Raw genomic sequence first — 14,543 nt, 5'->3', positions numbered from 1 at the left:
ACAGCGCACAGCCATGTCGCAGTCATCCAAATCAAAATCTAACGTTAGAGTTGTCTACGCCGAAGGTACGCAGAATGGAGATCTTCCCCTACACACACACTCGTTATCCATTTCAGCGATGTCAAATCTGGAATTGATGCTTGGTTTAGGGTAGGGTTCAAAATGGAAAAAATTAAACCTGCTCCAGGACAGAAATTTGTAACGTCACTTTCACATTGTATTTGTTCCAAACAAAAGAAGAACAAAACAATTACAATCTAAAACTACAAAAAGCCCCGGATCTTTTCCGCGAAGCATTAACGCTCAATAATTCGTTGATCACTACATCATCCCTCAATTGAGGTTGTCCAGCAGGTGTGGGAGAAACTAATTACTTTTCTAACCGAAGTTCGCATCCCGAAGTAACATTGATATCAGTCTTTATATCGAGCTGTCATGGTGATAATTCGTCCGTTGCGAGACATTGTTGGCGATGTACTGTTACTGGGATAAGTCTCCTGTTGGCCAAACTGGACTAGCGCTGCTCCGACATCAGAAACGGGACCACCATCACTGAACGTCGACTCCAGACATTGACAAGAACCCTTCACATTAAGCGTTGCTTAAACGAAAAAGTATTTGGGCTCAGCATAAAAAAAATATATATATCGTAAAGCCGACAAGCAGTTTATCGTTTTTCTAACGAGCAAGCGCGGATACAGTGTATGTATCTGTGACTGTGCTACGCGTGTCCATGATAAAGTGTTCTGTACAAAAGGTAACATAATAAAACAAAGAATTGCATGGGTTAGGGTTAGTTACGTAATTCACCTGTTGAAGGTGTTGCTGAGGATATAAATTTTATTTAACTGCAAACACGGATTCTCTGCCGTATCCTATCTTACGATTTAAACTGAACCATGTGTTAACAAAAGAATTCAGCTTTTAATTTGGCATGCTAAATATTCGCCTTCCATCGGTATATGTAATTAACCAAAAAAAAAAAAAAAAAAACAAAAACAAAAAAAAACTACGAACACATGCTATAAAATTTGAATCCACCTTTAATTAAGCATAGATGTGTAAGTATGTGACCGTAGATCATGCATATGAACATATTAATGGGATAGTGCTGCAATGTCACAGTCACATCAGCCCATTACGTCAGCTGACCTTTATAATTAAATTGTTGTTGTCAAACATACTAAGGCAGCATTTAGAAAATTATCTCGAAATGAGACCTCCTAGATGAGAAATTTCGTTTACTTTTCTTTTTAAGTATAACAGCTGGGTGACACACTATAGAACTTGCAAGAGTGACACAGCAGGCACGTAACCTTTGTCCAGTTTGCACATTTGCAGCCCATTATTATTTTTCTTCAAAATACATGAAATCCTGCAAAAAACAAAAAGAAACACAGGTGAAATTTAAAATACTCCATCTTAAACTGAGATCTTAGGGCAATACACTGCATGAACTCCTACACAAACGATGAAAAATGCATTGACACTTCATACATGTGCAGCTCATGGTAGAGATGACTTCGCTAGACTAAAACTTTTCGTTTTTTACCTTCGATCTTGATTGTTTGTATTTTAGACTGTTGTTTACAGAATACTATTACCTTAAGACAAGCATCTGTAGGCTTTCCTGCAATTGTAATGTTTGCAAACACGACAATAAAGTAACTTACAATCAGGAAAGCTGCACCAATTGCTACTGCCTTCATATTCACATCAAGGTCAAGAGGAAATGTTACTGTAAAGGAATCGGAATCTGTGAGGCCCTCTCTGAGCAAACCGCCAAACTGTTTGGTGATCGTGCCGACTTGAGTGGTGTTATCCAGTTCTCTAATCTGAATAGTTTCCAGTGCAATAAGATTACCTCTGACATTATGTATCTTCCCCACCCCTTCCTGCAGCATTGCAATATAACTTATACAACAACGTGCTTAATATTTCTGTGGCTAGATAGTTATTTTCATTTTCAACTTTTCTCTATAGTTTTTAAAGAATGCACAAGTCAGCTAGCCCCTATTACAACATATCAAGCAGATATGAAGCTGACCAAGAAAGAAGAAAGAAATCAAAGAAAGAGAATTGACCCCAAAAAGGTAATAAATTACGATCACATCACAGGCTCTCCTTTATACGCCATGCTTAACTCACAATAGTGCACGCGCGAACCCACCACACACACACCAATGGACCATAACAGTCATTCTAAAAAATGCCTGTGTCTATTTAAAGTTAATCTGCTGACCTCAAACGGAACTGTAAACCAGGGACAGTAACAGCAACTGCCTCTTTTGATGTTCAGCACAGTTTGGTTTTCCGCGTTATTGAGCACAAACAGTCGATTAACACGGGTCACAAACTTCATGCACATAGCCTATGGTTTGGCCCGGTGGTGACTGTACCTCCAGTTCCTGTTACGTAGTGAAACCGAAGAATCGCAATTACAAGCATATTCAATATGTGGCTTAGGCAACATGAGACAAAAGGTTTAAAAAAGTCCGCCATGTGTTCTCAGCAAATGTATGAGCTTCCCTAGACTGTTGTCCTATGCAATGATAAGATGCTTATTACAAAGAACAAATCGTGAAGCAACTTTTTCACATGTTTCTTTTTTATCTGTGCATTTTACATGTGCCTTTTTCTGAAATATGTCCGCATGAACAAATTGATTGTTCCTAATCGAAATTAGAATCCGTACCCTCAAAAACGAATTTGATAGACATGTTGGAGACATGAGGTGTCAAGTACTGCGAATTCAAATTTGACCTGATGCTCACTTGCAAACAGCAGAAACAGCAGAAAATCCAGGCACAGCAACGAAATGGTCTGTACAGATGGATCACTTCGACCCTGAGATTGTCAAAAATTTTTATGTCGAACGGCCTTCTGGGGCCGCAACAGTTTCGTATGAGGCAGTTAGTGTCTGAGACATAAAGGTACTCTGTTGTTTAAATCAGCAATAGGCGAACTAAAAGTTAGAGACTTGTTTTTGGAGAACTGTGAGGTAGATGTACCTCTTTTTTCGTTTTATTTGTATATCATAATTACCACTATTATTTCGTCAGCTTCCTGAGGTGGGAGATATGAAGCCACTCTTAGTGCAAATGGCAAGAAGCATCCACAGCACGAGGAGTGACTTCACTTGCAATTCAGGCAGTTTGTCTTGGTCAGTCTTCCAAAACAGATGCCTCTGGCGCATAATTAGCATCTCTTGGCCAAATACCATCACCAACGAAGAACTGAAACCGAGTCCATCACCACGCAGGTTCAACAAAGGCGTTGGCGATGAATTGGACATGTGCTCCGCCAGCAGACAGCAGACCCCTCCAGAGTAGCACTTCGATGGACTCCAGACGGCAGAAAAAAACCAGGCCGCCCAAAGGAGAAGAACAGTGGAAAGAGAGATGAAAGGAAAGGGCTGGACATGGGGTCATCTAGAGCTGGTTTCAGCCGATCGACATCGGTGAGGGACTTTGGTTGAGGTCTTATGCGCACCCTGATTTACGAAGAGGATTAGATAGACAGATGGATAGATGGACAGACAGACAGAATAAGGGCTGTGTTACAAACATTGGGGAGTGATCAAAACAAAGGTATCATAATTATTTATGGGTTACTTCTGCCCAACCCAAAAGTCTCGAACTTATCAATACTAACCTTCCTCTGCATAGTAGACTCTCTGACCAACAGAATTCAGGATGTCATATTTATTTACGGTCTCCCATCCAATAACAACTGGAGGATCAGAATAAATATATAAATAGATGAAGAATGTTAAACACATGTACACATCCACATCCCCTGCCCGCCTACATCCACAGATACATCAATCAATGCACACAAGCACTACTTGCAGCCACTTCCCCTCTATAAGAACATACACATCACAACATGTCACAGTAAGCCATGCCCATAAAAGAATAAAAACATTTTAGATCAGTAACCATTGAGTATTACATTATTTGGATTGCTTGCACAAAACCATTATTTTTTTTCCAGACGTACCTTCCAAATGTTCTATACGTTGTTTGATCAGCACCTGATCAATCAAGGTGAGATATCCAAGGTGTTGTGGATCATCTCCAAAAACCACAGGTGCTTCCATCCAACCTGGGTTGAGAATACTCAAAATTTATGAGAAAGCTTTGGTTACAAAGTTTCATTGGACAAATATTTGATGTGCTTAACTGTGGATGGGGTAAGGCATTAAAAATGAGTTGGGTTTCTTTCCCTTACTTTTCTTTACAGATATGCTATGGGGAACAGTGAAAATAATAACCAGCTTTCATGTGTTTTCCTTATTTTAACACTTATCTGCATAGCGGTAGAGTCTATATGTCACTCAAACATCTGAATTATAAACAACTTCCAACTGGTGGTAGAGGTGTTACTACAGGATGTATTTCCAAAACCCACCAGATCACACTACCCCTTGGAGTTCTTGTAGTCTAGATAGTGTACATTTTAAAAAGACAAAATAAGCCTTACACTAACTAGTACATATTTAAACTTTAAAGAATGCTCTTTCTAAATTAAGGTGAAGATTTTGTTATGTTTTCAGCAGTTCAGATAGAAGACATCCAATGGAACTGCTATGAATCTAGATAGTGATGAAAAACTATCACACCAGTTTCCATGTCTGCTTTAAAGGATCATCAGTGTTCTGTTACCGTTAAGGCCACACCAGTCCTGTCATAAAAAGCAAGAAAATAAACAGTTTCTTACCTCCATCGACCGGCTGCATAGTTCCGGTCTGCGAAACTGGCTGCGAGGTTACTGTACTGCTCATTTTGCACTTTTTAGTATGTCTGATTGGCCCAGAAAATAAACAGAGGGAAAAAAAAGTTTATTATGACATGCTATCTATAAAGTTACAAGTATCACAAACATCCTATATGGTAGGCATACATAGGACCTAGATTTTAAAGTCATACGCATGTTCTCTCCACAACATAGCCTTATCCTATACATACACCTGAACAAGATGTGTAAGTACTGTCCACTATCAAACGTAACTTGATCAGGCTTTTTAATTTCCAGTCCTTGCCTCCGTGTTTTTCTGATTGTATAACTTATGCATTCTGAATGAACCTTAATACCATTATGTGTCCATTCTTCACACTGCTCATGTTTGCTTTCACAGAACAGCGTCGAACAGATCAATTGCTGCACTTTTCGCCTGGTCCCCAGACTGATATTGGTGTTAGGCAAGATCCAATTACCCAATGGTGCAGTGTATTAAAGTAACCTTGTGTGCAGCGTATTGTCAGCGTACCAGGTCTTAAATGGCGAAAAATTTTGAGCATCTTCCATCCTCGATTTGTGCGCCAAACACAAACTATGTCTCTTTGTCACTGCATGGTCTCGGAAAGCGCTGAATAACATTCATATACAACTCTGACATTTGCGAAAGCATGCACATTCTCTCTCTTTCTCTCCACACCCCATCCCCTTCCTTGGTAAGTGTAGGGAGATTCACATGCATTATATTTACTTTGTTGTGCAGACTGTGTGAGAGATCACTTGCCAAAAGAGAATGATTTGAATGCAAAGAGAATTATTGTAATAGAAAGTGAAGATCTGCGCAGTTCTCGCGCAACGACCGTATCTGCTGGATATTGGAAATTTCGTAAAGAGAACCTAAAGACAGCTCACATGCTGATGCGATCACAGCAACTAATTGAAAAAAAAGGTTTCGGAGATGTTTCGTCAAGAACTTATGGGTTCGTACCGATTATGCGTTTTCAGAAAAAAATTATATGTATAAATTATAGTCATTCTCTTACTTGACCAAAAAAAACAAAAAAACAAGGCTTAGTGTTTACGTATTGAATATGAAAAGTAAGATTTTAAAAAAATAAGAAAAAGTAAGTTTGCTGCGCGCACACACACACACAGAGAGTACTGCACCTACCCAAGGCAGCGAGATGACAGGTTGCAGCAAAGCCCCGCAAGACGTTATCAGCCTTCCCCGAGAGTCATCTCCCCTTTAAGATCTAGTTAAGCTTTACTTGGGAACATATTTTTAGTTTCTAATTAAATTCACATGTTCCAGTGATATAAATCCTTTCCCCCAAAGTTTTGTTAATATCTTGATCCCCCCCCCCCATTTTTTTCCTTTTTTTACAAATAGCATAGCAGCAGGGGGTTGACAGCGCACAGCCATGTCGCAGTCGTCCAAATCAAAATCTAACCTCAGAGTTGTCTACGCCGAAGGTACGCAGAATGATCTTCCCCAACACACACACATCATGCATTTCAGTGATGTCAAATCTGGAGTTGATGCTTAGTTTAGGGTTGGGTTCAAAATGGAAAAAAATTAAACCTGCTCCAGGACAGAAATTTGTAACTCACTTTCACATTGTATTATGTTCCAAACAACAGAAAAACAGAAAACAATTACAAGCTAAAACTACAAAAAGCCCCGGATCTTTTCCGCGAAGCATTAACGCTCAATAATTCGTTGATCACTACATCATCTTATCCCTCAATTGAGGTTGTCCAGCAGGTGTGGGAGAAACTAATTACTTTTCTAACCGAAGTAACATTGATATCAGTCTTTATATCGAGCTGGTATGGTGATGTCATGATTCGATCGTCCGTTGCGAGACATTGTTGGCGATATACTGTTACTGGGATACTGTTGGCCAAACTGGACTAGCCCTGCTCCGACATTAAAAGCGGGACCACCATCACTGAACGTCGACTCCAGACATTGACAAGAAGCCTTAACATTTAAGCGTTGCGAAAAAGTATTTGGGCTCAGTATTTAAAAAATATCGAAAAGCCCACAAGCAGTTTATCGTTTTTCCAACGAGCAAGCGCGGATACAGTGTATCTGTGCTACGCGTGTCCATGATAAAGTGTTCTGTACAAAAGATAAGATAAGAAAACATAAAGAATTGGATGGTTTAAGGCAGCACTGCCCCCTGCTCCCTATGTATACATGCGATACCACGCAGCGAGTTACCATACAATGTCTCGGCGACTTTGAGACGTTGTGTAGTTGCCCGAGTATCCCCTCCCCACCGCCCTTGCTTGAGGCTGCCTCGGAAAACAGATTATATGATTAAGTTTTGTTGATATGATGTATCTACAGCACTTTTCCTGATATTTGAACCATTTCTTCTGTGGTTCTGGTAGGTGCTGTTTTTTTCGGTACTCAGAATGTCAGCATCTATCATGACTAAATGTGCTATTTCACTTGGCATTTTCTATGAACTGATACATGCAAGTCAGTGAAGACTAATAAATACACAGAAATAATATTATTTTATTGTTTACTTAGGCCCTTACAAGTCATAAGTGGCTATTTTAGTGCATCTTTTAATTTGTATTTTAGGCCAAGACATATAGGTAGTTGTAAGTTGTATATTAATGAATGTATTTAAGAAAACAGTTGTTCAAGATTTACACTGAAAGATGCAGTCCCTATTAACCATGCCTGTACATCTTACATGTATATTAAATCATTTTAACATTAACAAGAAAAACAAAAGTACATAAAAGTCTCGGAATATTCTGTCAGCTTTAACTCTTATTTATCTTCCATATAAAACCACATTTGCCACCAATTGCCATGACTAACAAAGAATACAAAATACAAAATATATATATGTAATGATAAAGCATGCGCCTCGTTCATTCTGAAGTCAGTGGTGCAGTTAAACTTCAATCTGCAGGAGTAGACAAGTCTTGAAATGTCAAAACTATAACAAATGATAAAAGCAGAACTCTGATGTCAAGGTAAAGAAACAGGCATACACCATGCAATATTCGTGTTTAACAACAGATATTTTCCAGCATCACAGTTTTTGAGCATGAAAATGAGCTATCACTGTAAAGATTCAATTCAGTCAGAACTTGAATAATGCTATAATCGAAACATTACACATTGTACCAGCTGAAATAGTTAACAGGCAAGTTGCAACACACTCTGAAGGCTGGATATACAATCTGCAGCTAACTAAAAAAAAGTTAGTTATGACACCATCATCTCAGAACAATCTCTGACAAAATAGTTAACATTCACAAAATAAAAGAAGAAAACCCAGGCTTAGTTCACTAGTACTAGTGAATGGAAAGGGGGGAGAGGTGGCTGCCTGCACATTTCTCAATAATTATTTTTTCAAAGATCCCCAGGCTTGACTGTTCAGACACTAGCTTCTGCTTGAATTATGCTTGCGAGAAGTGCCCACCTGCTGCTCAAATATATTAGCAGGTCGAACACTGATTGAGATTAACCCAAACAAAAGACACTGTCAATAACTGGTTGAGGCTATAGACACAAGATAAACTGGGCAGCAGGTGTGACAATCAAGACAAGACACTAACCTCTTCCTGGTAAACTATCTGTAGAAAATTTCTACCAGGAGGCCAACTGCTCAGCATACTGTTAGATGCAAGCTAAGATAGCCAAAGAGAACATTTTCGTGTGCATTTAGACCAAATACACCAACTACCCAAAAAGGGATGTGTTGAACATCTGGACTCAGCTCTCTGTAATCTATTTGAATGTTGGAAACCTGTTTTTAGAAGCCATATACAAGCAGCTTAAAATATGCATATATGCATCAGTTTCTCCCCAACATCACAAAGACTAGACAAAACATTGTGTAAAATGTGCAGAAAAGGTGATTACAAATTTCAGTCTCTCCTGAACCAACATACACAAGTAGGAAACAAATCTTCCATAACTTTTGAACTGCTTGGAAATTAATTACAAATGTATATTATCCGCTCAGTAAACAAGAATTTCAAAAAAGAAAGTTACACATCTGACAGCACTGGACCACTCATATTCTTTAAAACGTCAATAAAATTTCTAAATTCTGGCTCTGTAATTTTTTTAGGTACATTTTTTTTTTGTTATTCACTAAGAATTTATTCTGGCTAAAATGTTGGGAAAATACATAATTCAAGACAATTTATCTAAGAATGAAATGTGAAAACATAGAGAGGAAACTGAAAATAAAAGCAAAACATAAGATACAGTAACATCAGGAAAGCATCCTTGAGCTAGGGTAAAAATAATTTATGAATAAATTTGTAACACTCCAGACTGGTATATTGTTTCTTATCTTTCTCATCTCTAACCACTTACATTCTATAGCACCCAACCAGACACATTTCACTGTCCAACATCAAAAAACTCAAATCCTTTCAAGATCCAACAGAAATGGAATACTGTCCAAATGACAAATAAACATGAGGTTAGGACAATCAAGCACACACTTAAAAGACAAGTCAGTGAACTTTTGTCTCAGATGCACAATGTCATAACAAGAAAGTAGTTTGAATATGCAAGAATTGCATGTATTATTTGACTTCCGTCTTTTAAAAAATGCCTTATTTCCTTGTGTCCAAGTGTGCATTATCATCTGGATCTGGGTATAATTTTTTTCTGATTGGATGGCCAGGATTCTCTTGGGTTTGCAGCAACATGATCACATGGTGAAATGACGTGTATAGTCGTACTCTATTGTTGGGATGACGGCCTGCACAAACTTTAAGAAGATCATCAAATACCTTTGAAAGGGTCAAGGAAATATTTTCAAAATTGCTGCACTTTAAATTTGTGTTGTCAGAATGTATGTTACACTGATATGCATCACCTCTAATTCTCTTTAGAAATCTTTGCATAAGCATCAATCTTTATGCCTTGTCAGATTCTTTGTGGAAGGTTTAAGCATGGAAGCTTTATGTTGAAAACTCTTTGGGGCAACCAAAAAAAAAAACCCAAAACAACAAACAAACAAAACACCTTCCAATACCAATTAGATTCCTTTCTGAAGAAAATTCCTTTGTCTTAAAATAAATTGCTTCACAGACATAATGTGTTGGGGAAATAGAAAGTCACCCCACCTCCAAAAAAGCATGAACATGACAAAATATTACTAGCAATGAAAACAATAGTATTGCACTACCTAATCACTCAATGGTACAACCAGGATGTTTTTTCACAGGTGGTGCAGATATGGAAAGTGTCAACAGAAAAAGTGCTCATTGTCACCTCTTTCAGAATGGCCTGTTGCCTAATAATGTATGCTCATGCCATTGCTCAGAGACCAGTTCCCAATGCAACCTAGAATTTTATGCAAAGGATACATATGAACATCTAGTTCTCCCCCTCCATCAGCTACTGTCTGGATGATCTTTTTCATCACTTCAGCATGCCTGAAATGTAAACAAACTTATTGCACACATTTTTCTGACATGATCTTTCTATTAATTCTGTTTCAATCTTTAGGAGCACTAAATGACAAATTGGAAATGGATAATGATTAGGCCTGGTAGATGATTATGATTTAAGAAAATTTAAAGGAAAACCTTTTAGCTTGTAATGACAGTTGTGTTTGTAAGTTTTTTTTATTCCATGAACAACAGCAGCTCTTTCTCAAAAAGTGCCTTCTATCTTCTACCGATGCAGCATTTTTCTTTTGCGTCTCATATTTTAAGAGGATATTGTGACAGTAAGCATCAAACAACAGTTCAGGCTTACCTGCATGGGTGAACAGAAGCCATGGGTGGACCAGGCAAGTGTGGATGGGTCTCCATGGTAACAGTCTTCTTGGCATGATCTTGACTGAAGTCTTCATACATCTGTTCTACTGAAAGGGGCTTCTTATTCTAAAAACATGAAAAAAAGTATTTAAAACTTCTTAATAAATATAAGATGTTGATAACTTACTATTTTCTTACTTGATCCCTGCAGCAAAAATCTTATTGTAAACTATCATAATAGATTACAAAAAAATTATTTCTCTCTCTCACACACACTCACATTCTCGCTCTCACATACATTCTCTTTCTTGCACTCATATTCCTCTCTTGCAATCACATTCCCTCACTCTCACACACACACACACACATTCTTTCACACAGACACACACAAACATATTCTTTCTCTCCTTACTTACCCTTTCCCCATTTATCTTTCCTTTTTTTTTTTGTCTGCAGGAGTTTCAGAATGTATTTTGTCACGACATTTTTGTTAATGTGAAACGTTCATGCCTGAATGAAATAAGAAGGAACTGTACTTTTTTTTTATTTTTCACACTTATTTTGCTGATATCGATGCATTTCACAACAGTAAAATTAGCAAACTGAAACAACCTGAATCCGACACTTACTTCATCATAGCCAGTTAGCCACAGGCGAGGTGTCTGATAGTACTTGTCATAAGTGATATGCAGGTCATAAGTTCGTGTCTGGACAATCCCAACTTCCCCACCACCAGCGCTATCTAGTGAAGCCTCAGCATTTGAAGACTGTTCCATGACTAATGCACTCTTATGAAACAAAGACAAAATTTTATGATCACACAAAAATGGTGCATGTCTTGTCCACAATACGTCTTGTTAATTGATCTGGTGACAGCTTGTCTTATGGCTTAGCAAAAGAAATCAACATATACACGCTCACAATAGAGTAGCTCCTGTCAATGACAAGAACATTTCCTTAAACCCTGGAAATTGGAAACATGCAGCACAAACCTACCCGGTCAATTTTATCAAGCATCCCACTCCTTTCAAAAGCTTCCATATCCTCTGCTTCACCATCATCGTCATCGTCATCATCATAAGACACAGGTACAGATGGCTGGCTTTCCTAATACATATCAGTCAACAAAAAAAAACAACAAACAAACTTAAAGAGGCTTCATCAATCTTGCATACATATTCAAATTAGTTTTTTGTGTTTTTTTTAAGGAAACTAAATTTTTAATAACTGCTATCTAATAAGACAAGTCTAAAAGTACTTACCTTTGAATCTAGGACCATTTCTGAGACACCTTCTTGTATACTTGCAACAGCATCAGAAGCTAAAAGAATAATGAGGAAAGAAAATACAAATTAAATTAAGACAGGTTTCTCTCATTTGAATAACATAAATTGCTCACCAAAATAAATGAAAACAAAGAAACTACCGGCAAAATGATGAGTGTCCACCCAACCGCCGTCTTCATCCTCCTCTTCAATGACCTTTTCCTGTTCTTCCTGATGGTTGTCCATCTGCTTCACCCGCTTGTAGCATGGCACTGTCATAAAATTGTATGTACAAAACATAAACATGAGAAACTCTATGTTAAATAGTGAGCATGCTGAAATGAAGCTTATTTCAAATAACCTTGCTGAAATGCTAAAGTTATAAAGTCATTTTTTTTTAAAAGAACTATCAAAACAGTGATGATAAAATATGCTTAATATGTATGTACATTTCTGCCCTCGTGTATTAAGTAAGGCTTGATAAGAAGCAAAGAAGCTTTCTCAAAAACTCCAGCAAAGTGCTGTCATTTGTGCTTACCATTGCGGGTGATTAAAAACTGTTTGTCAGCTGGAAGATAAGGTTTCACTTTTGATTCTTCTCCCTTGTCCCATTGCCAGGTTGGGCAGTGGTGTACAATATGGTCACCTGCTGCCACAAACTATGTGAAAAATATGTTTGAAAATCTTTTTGTTAAGTCACAATTAGTTAGTAATGTAAACATAGTTCAGAGCTATAACACTTAAAAAGCTGTGTCCAGGTGAAATATAAGTTGATTTTCTTTTTAAGATGGGAAGGGGTGGGAGTATGTGTGGACATGTGCCAAAATAGGTATGCTTTTCTGATAGACAAAATAAGGTTTTTACCTCTCTACAAAGTGCAGGTGATTATTCTGATATTCAACAATCTATGCCATTTGCTCCAGTTTAGGGAGTTAGTATCTTATAATGAACAAAGCCATGGACACAATAAATGTTTGCACGTCTTGGAGTTTACTGTCTCTTAATAAGGGAATAAAACTTTATTTAAAATATTAGTTCAAACTGATCTATTTGTTGACAGTGATAAGCCGTTTTGATGGTTTACCTCTTCTGGAGTTAACACACCAGTCTCCTTAAATTTTGATTCCTGCAGTGCAAAAGGTGCTTATTATTTTAAGCCAAAATACTTTCATAATAAATAAAAAATTGGTATTCAGATTATTGTACTCAGTTTCCAAGAAAAGTGTTATGCTGTGTTACACTGTAAAATATCTCTACAATATACTTATACTTTACAATATGTTCAAATGTATCAAAACTTGTCTAAGCATACAAATGTGGAAGAACATAAGTACACATGACTACATATATTTATACTCAGAAAGGGTTTTAAAAAGAAACCCAAATAGATATAGAATATGAAAACAAAATAAAGGTCTTTAAAGTTTCTGGAATTTTTAAAAGATAAAGTACTAATTCTAACTATTAAATCATTCTTGACTGGCCCCAGCCAGTCATAAGATACACCGGTCTGCAGTAGCTGAAAAAGTTTATAACTTTAAGCCATCTTGAACATTAATGCATGGCATGGATAGTTTAGGCTTGTGTGTTAGCCAATCAATTCTTTCTCTTTGACTACCTTGGCATTAACAAGCCTGTAAGGTACCCTAAAGAACACACAGTGTTTTGCTGGGTGACATCAAAACAGACCATCTTGCACTTCTTTCACCATTGTAAAGAAAGGTTCTTGGTAATCGATGAAGAATGGTGACTCTGCTTTGCAAATAGTAGCTAGTTTTGCATTTTATGAAGGAATGCATCTGTCATTCTTTGGATTCTAATTCCAAGGGCTACTAGGACGTTCTTCTTTGGTACTGCCTTATGATCTTTTACAGATTATTGTAGAACTTTCCTACTTTGCTGTCTTTGTAGATGGAAAATAAAGCATACAGACCTTAACAATGCTAAGATTGTGAGATCTGCAAGACCACATATAAATATAAACAATTGACATTTAAACACAAAACAGACGCAGTTCTCCCTCTCTAACACACACATTGATAAGAGATAAAGCGACCAAGATGTGATAGCTGAAAAATCATCTGAAAAAATGCCACATTAATATTTCAGGCTGAAGAAGGTGTGTCCTATATCATTGCAATCTGCATACGTAATTGGCATGATAACAACTGCTTAAATGTTAAATATCTCCATCATTTTAGCATTTCCAAATGCTGTTTTCATAAAAACATTATTTTGGCAGGAGTGCTAATCTTCATGAAATTCACCCTCTGTATCACTAACTTCTTGCCCTATAACAATATTAATCCTTTTCCTGGCCTTATTCCTCATCATTTATATGGGATGTTGATGTTTTGGTGTCGGGACTTACCTTGAGCACTGGCGAGAAATATTCGGCAACTCCAAGAGCAGTACCTTTCACTGTATTTATTACATGCTGCATTATGCTTGATCTCAATTATTCCACCAGAAAAGTAACCGATTTTGTGTAATCTTTCAACAGTTTTCAAGATTTTTTTCTTAAAAATCTTCTAAACACTGTAACTGCCGACGAAAATGGTCACACGAAGATGACATGTCCCTCCCACGCTGACTTTACTTTGTTTTTACTTGTGAAAAATCCCACGTAAGGGAGACAACTACTAATTATTTCCAGCGCTATATAATTTTACGAGATATATTTGTAAATGTCTAAACTACATATTTTTGTAGAATATCGGTCACTACTGGTTTGAAAGTATTGTTTGTTGCCTAAAATATTGACGAAAATGTTTTGTG

The 14,543-nt window shown here is 37.3% G+C and overlaps 2 protein-coding genes across 2 annotated transcripts; both read right to left on the bottom strand.

Annotated features, from left to right (window-relative positions):
- Window positions 1-1,025: 1,025 nt before the first annotated feature.
- LOC112554837 (phospholipid scramblase 1-like) lies at window positions 1,026-6,113 on the bottom strand. The gene is made up of 8 exons (XM_025222890.1): window positions 5,913-6,113; window positions 4,723-4,816; window positions 4,003-4,107; window positions 3,655-3,732; window positions 2,775-2,920; window positions 2,343-2,408; window positions 1,674-1,895; window positions 1,026-1,375 (listed from the first exon to the last, which is right to left on the bottom strand). Exons 2-8 carry the CDS (start codon window positions 4,784-4,786, stop codon window positions 1,349-1,351), a joined length of 708 nt encoding a protein of 235 aa, XP_025078675.1. The 5' UTR covers window positions 4,787-4,816; window positions 5,913-6,113; the 3' UTR covers window positions 1,026-1,348.
- Window positions 6,114-7,250: 1,137 nt separating this feature from the next.
- Window positions 7,251-14,374, bottom strand: LOC112554811 (ubiquitin-like-conjugating enzyme ATG3). The gene is made up of 10 exons (XM_025222862.1): window positions 14,137-14,374; window positions 12,850-12,891; window positions 12,304-12,424; window positions 11,927-12,037; window positions 11,763-11,821; window positions 11,497-11,607; window positions 11,130-11,288; window positions 10,499-10,626; window positions 10,105-10,173; window positions 7,251-9,525 (listed from the first exon to the last, which is right to left on the bottom strand). Exons 1-10 carry the CDS (start codon window positions 14,206-14,208, stop codon window positions 9,444-9,446), a joined length of 954 nt encoding a protein of 317 aa, XP_025078647.1. The 5' UTR covers window positions 14,209-14,374; the 3' UTR covers window positions 7,251-9,443.
- Window positions 14,375-14,543: the final 169 nt, after the last annotated feature.

Source organism: Pomacea canaliculata, linkage group LG14 (assembly GCF_003073045.1).
Source record: "Pomacea canaliculata isolate SZHN2017 linkage group LG14, ASM307304v1, whole genome shotgun sequence".
In the NCBI taxonomy this organism is placed as follows: domain Eukaryota; kingdom Metazoa; phylum Mollusca; class Gastropoda; order Architaenioglossa; family Ampullariidae; genus Pomacea; species Pomacea canaliculata.
Note: the sequence above shows the minus strand (reverse complement) of the source record. Positions and strands in the feature narration are given on the sequence as shown.

Coding starts and splice junctions, on each gene's coding strand:
- LOC112554811 (XM_025222862.1), bottom strand. CDS start 14,208: ATGCAGCATGTAATAAATACAGTGAAAGGTACTGCTCTTGGAGTTGCC. Junction 10,627..11,129: donor GGCTAACTGGCTATGATGAA/GTAAGTGTCGGA, acceptor TCATGTTTTTAG/AATAAGAAGCCCCTTTCAGT. Junction 10,174..10,498: donor GCTTCTGTTCACCCATGCAG/GTAAGCCTGAAC, acceptor TTTACATTTCAG/GCATGCTGAAGTGATGAAAA.
- LOC112554837 (XM_025222890.1), bottom strand. CDS start 4,786: ATGAGCAGTACAGTAACCTCGCAGCCAGTTTCGCAGACCGGAACTATG. Junction 4,108..4,722: donor TATGCAGCCGGTCGATGGAG/GTAAGAAACTGT, acceptor TTCTCAACCCAG/GTTGGATGGAAGCACCTGTG. Junction 2,921..3,654: donor AGTCTACTATGCAGAGGAAG/GTTAGTATTGAT, acceptor TTTATGTCTCAG/ACACTAACTGCCTCATACGA.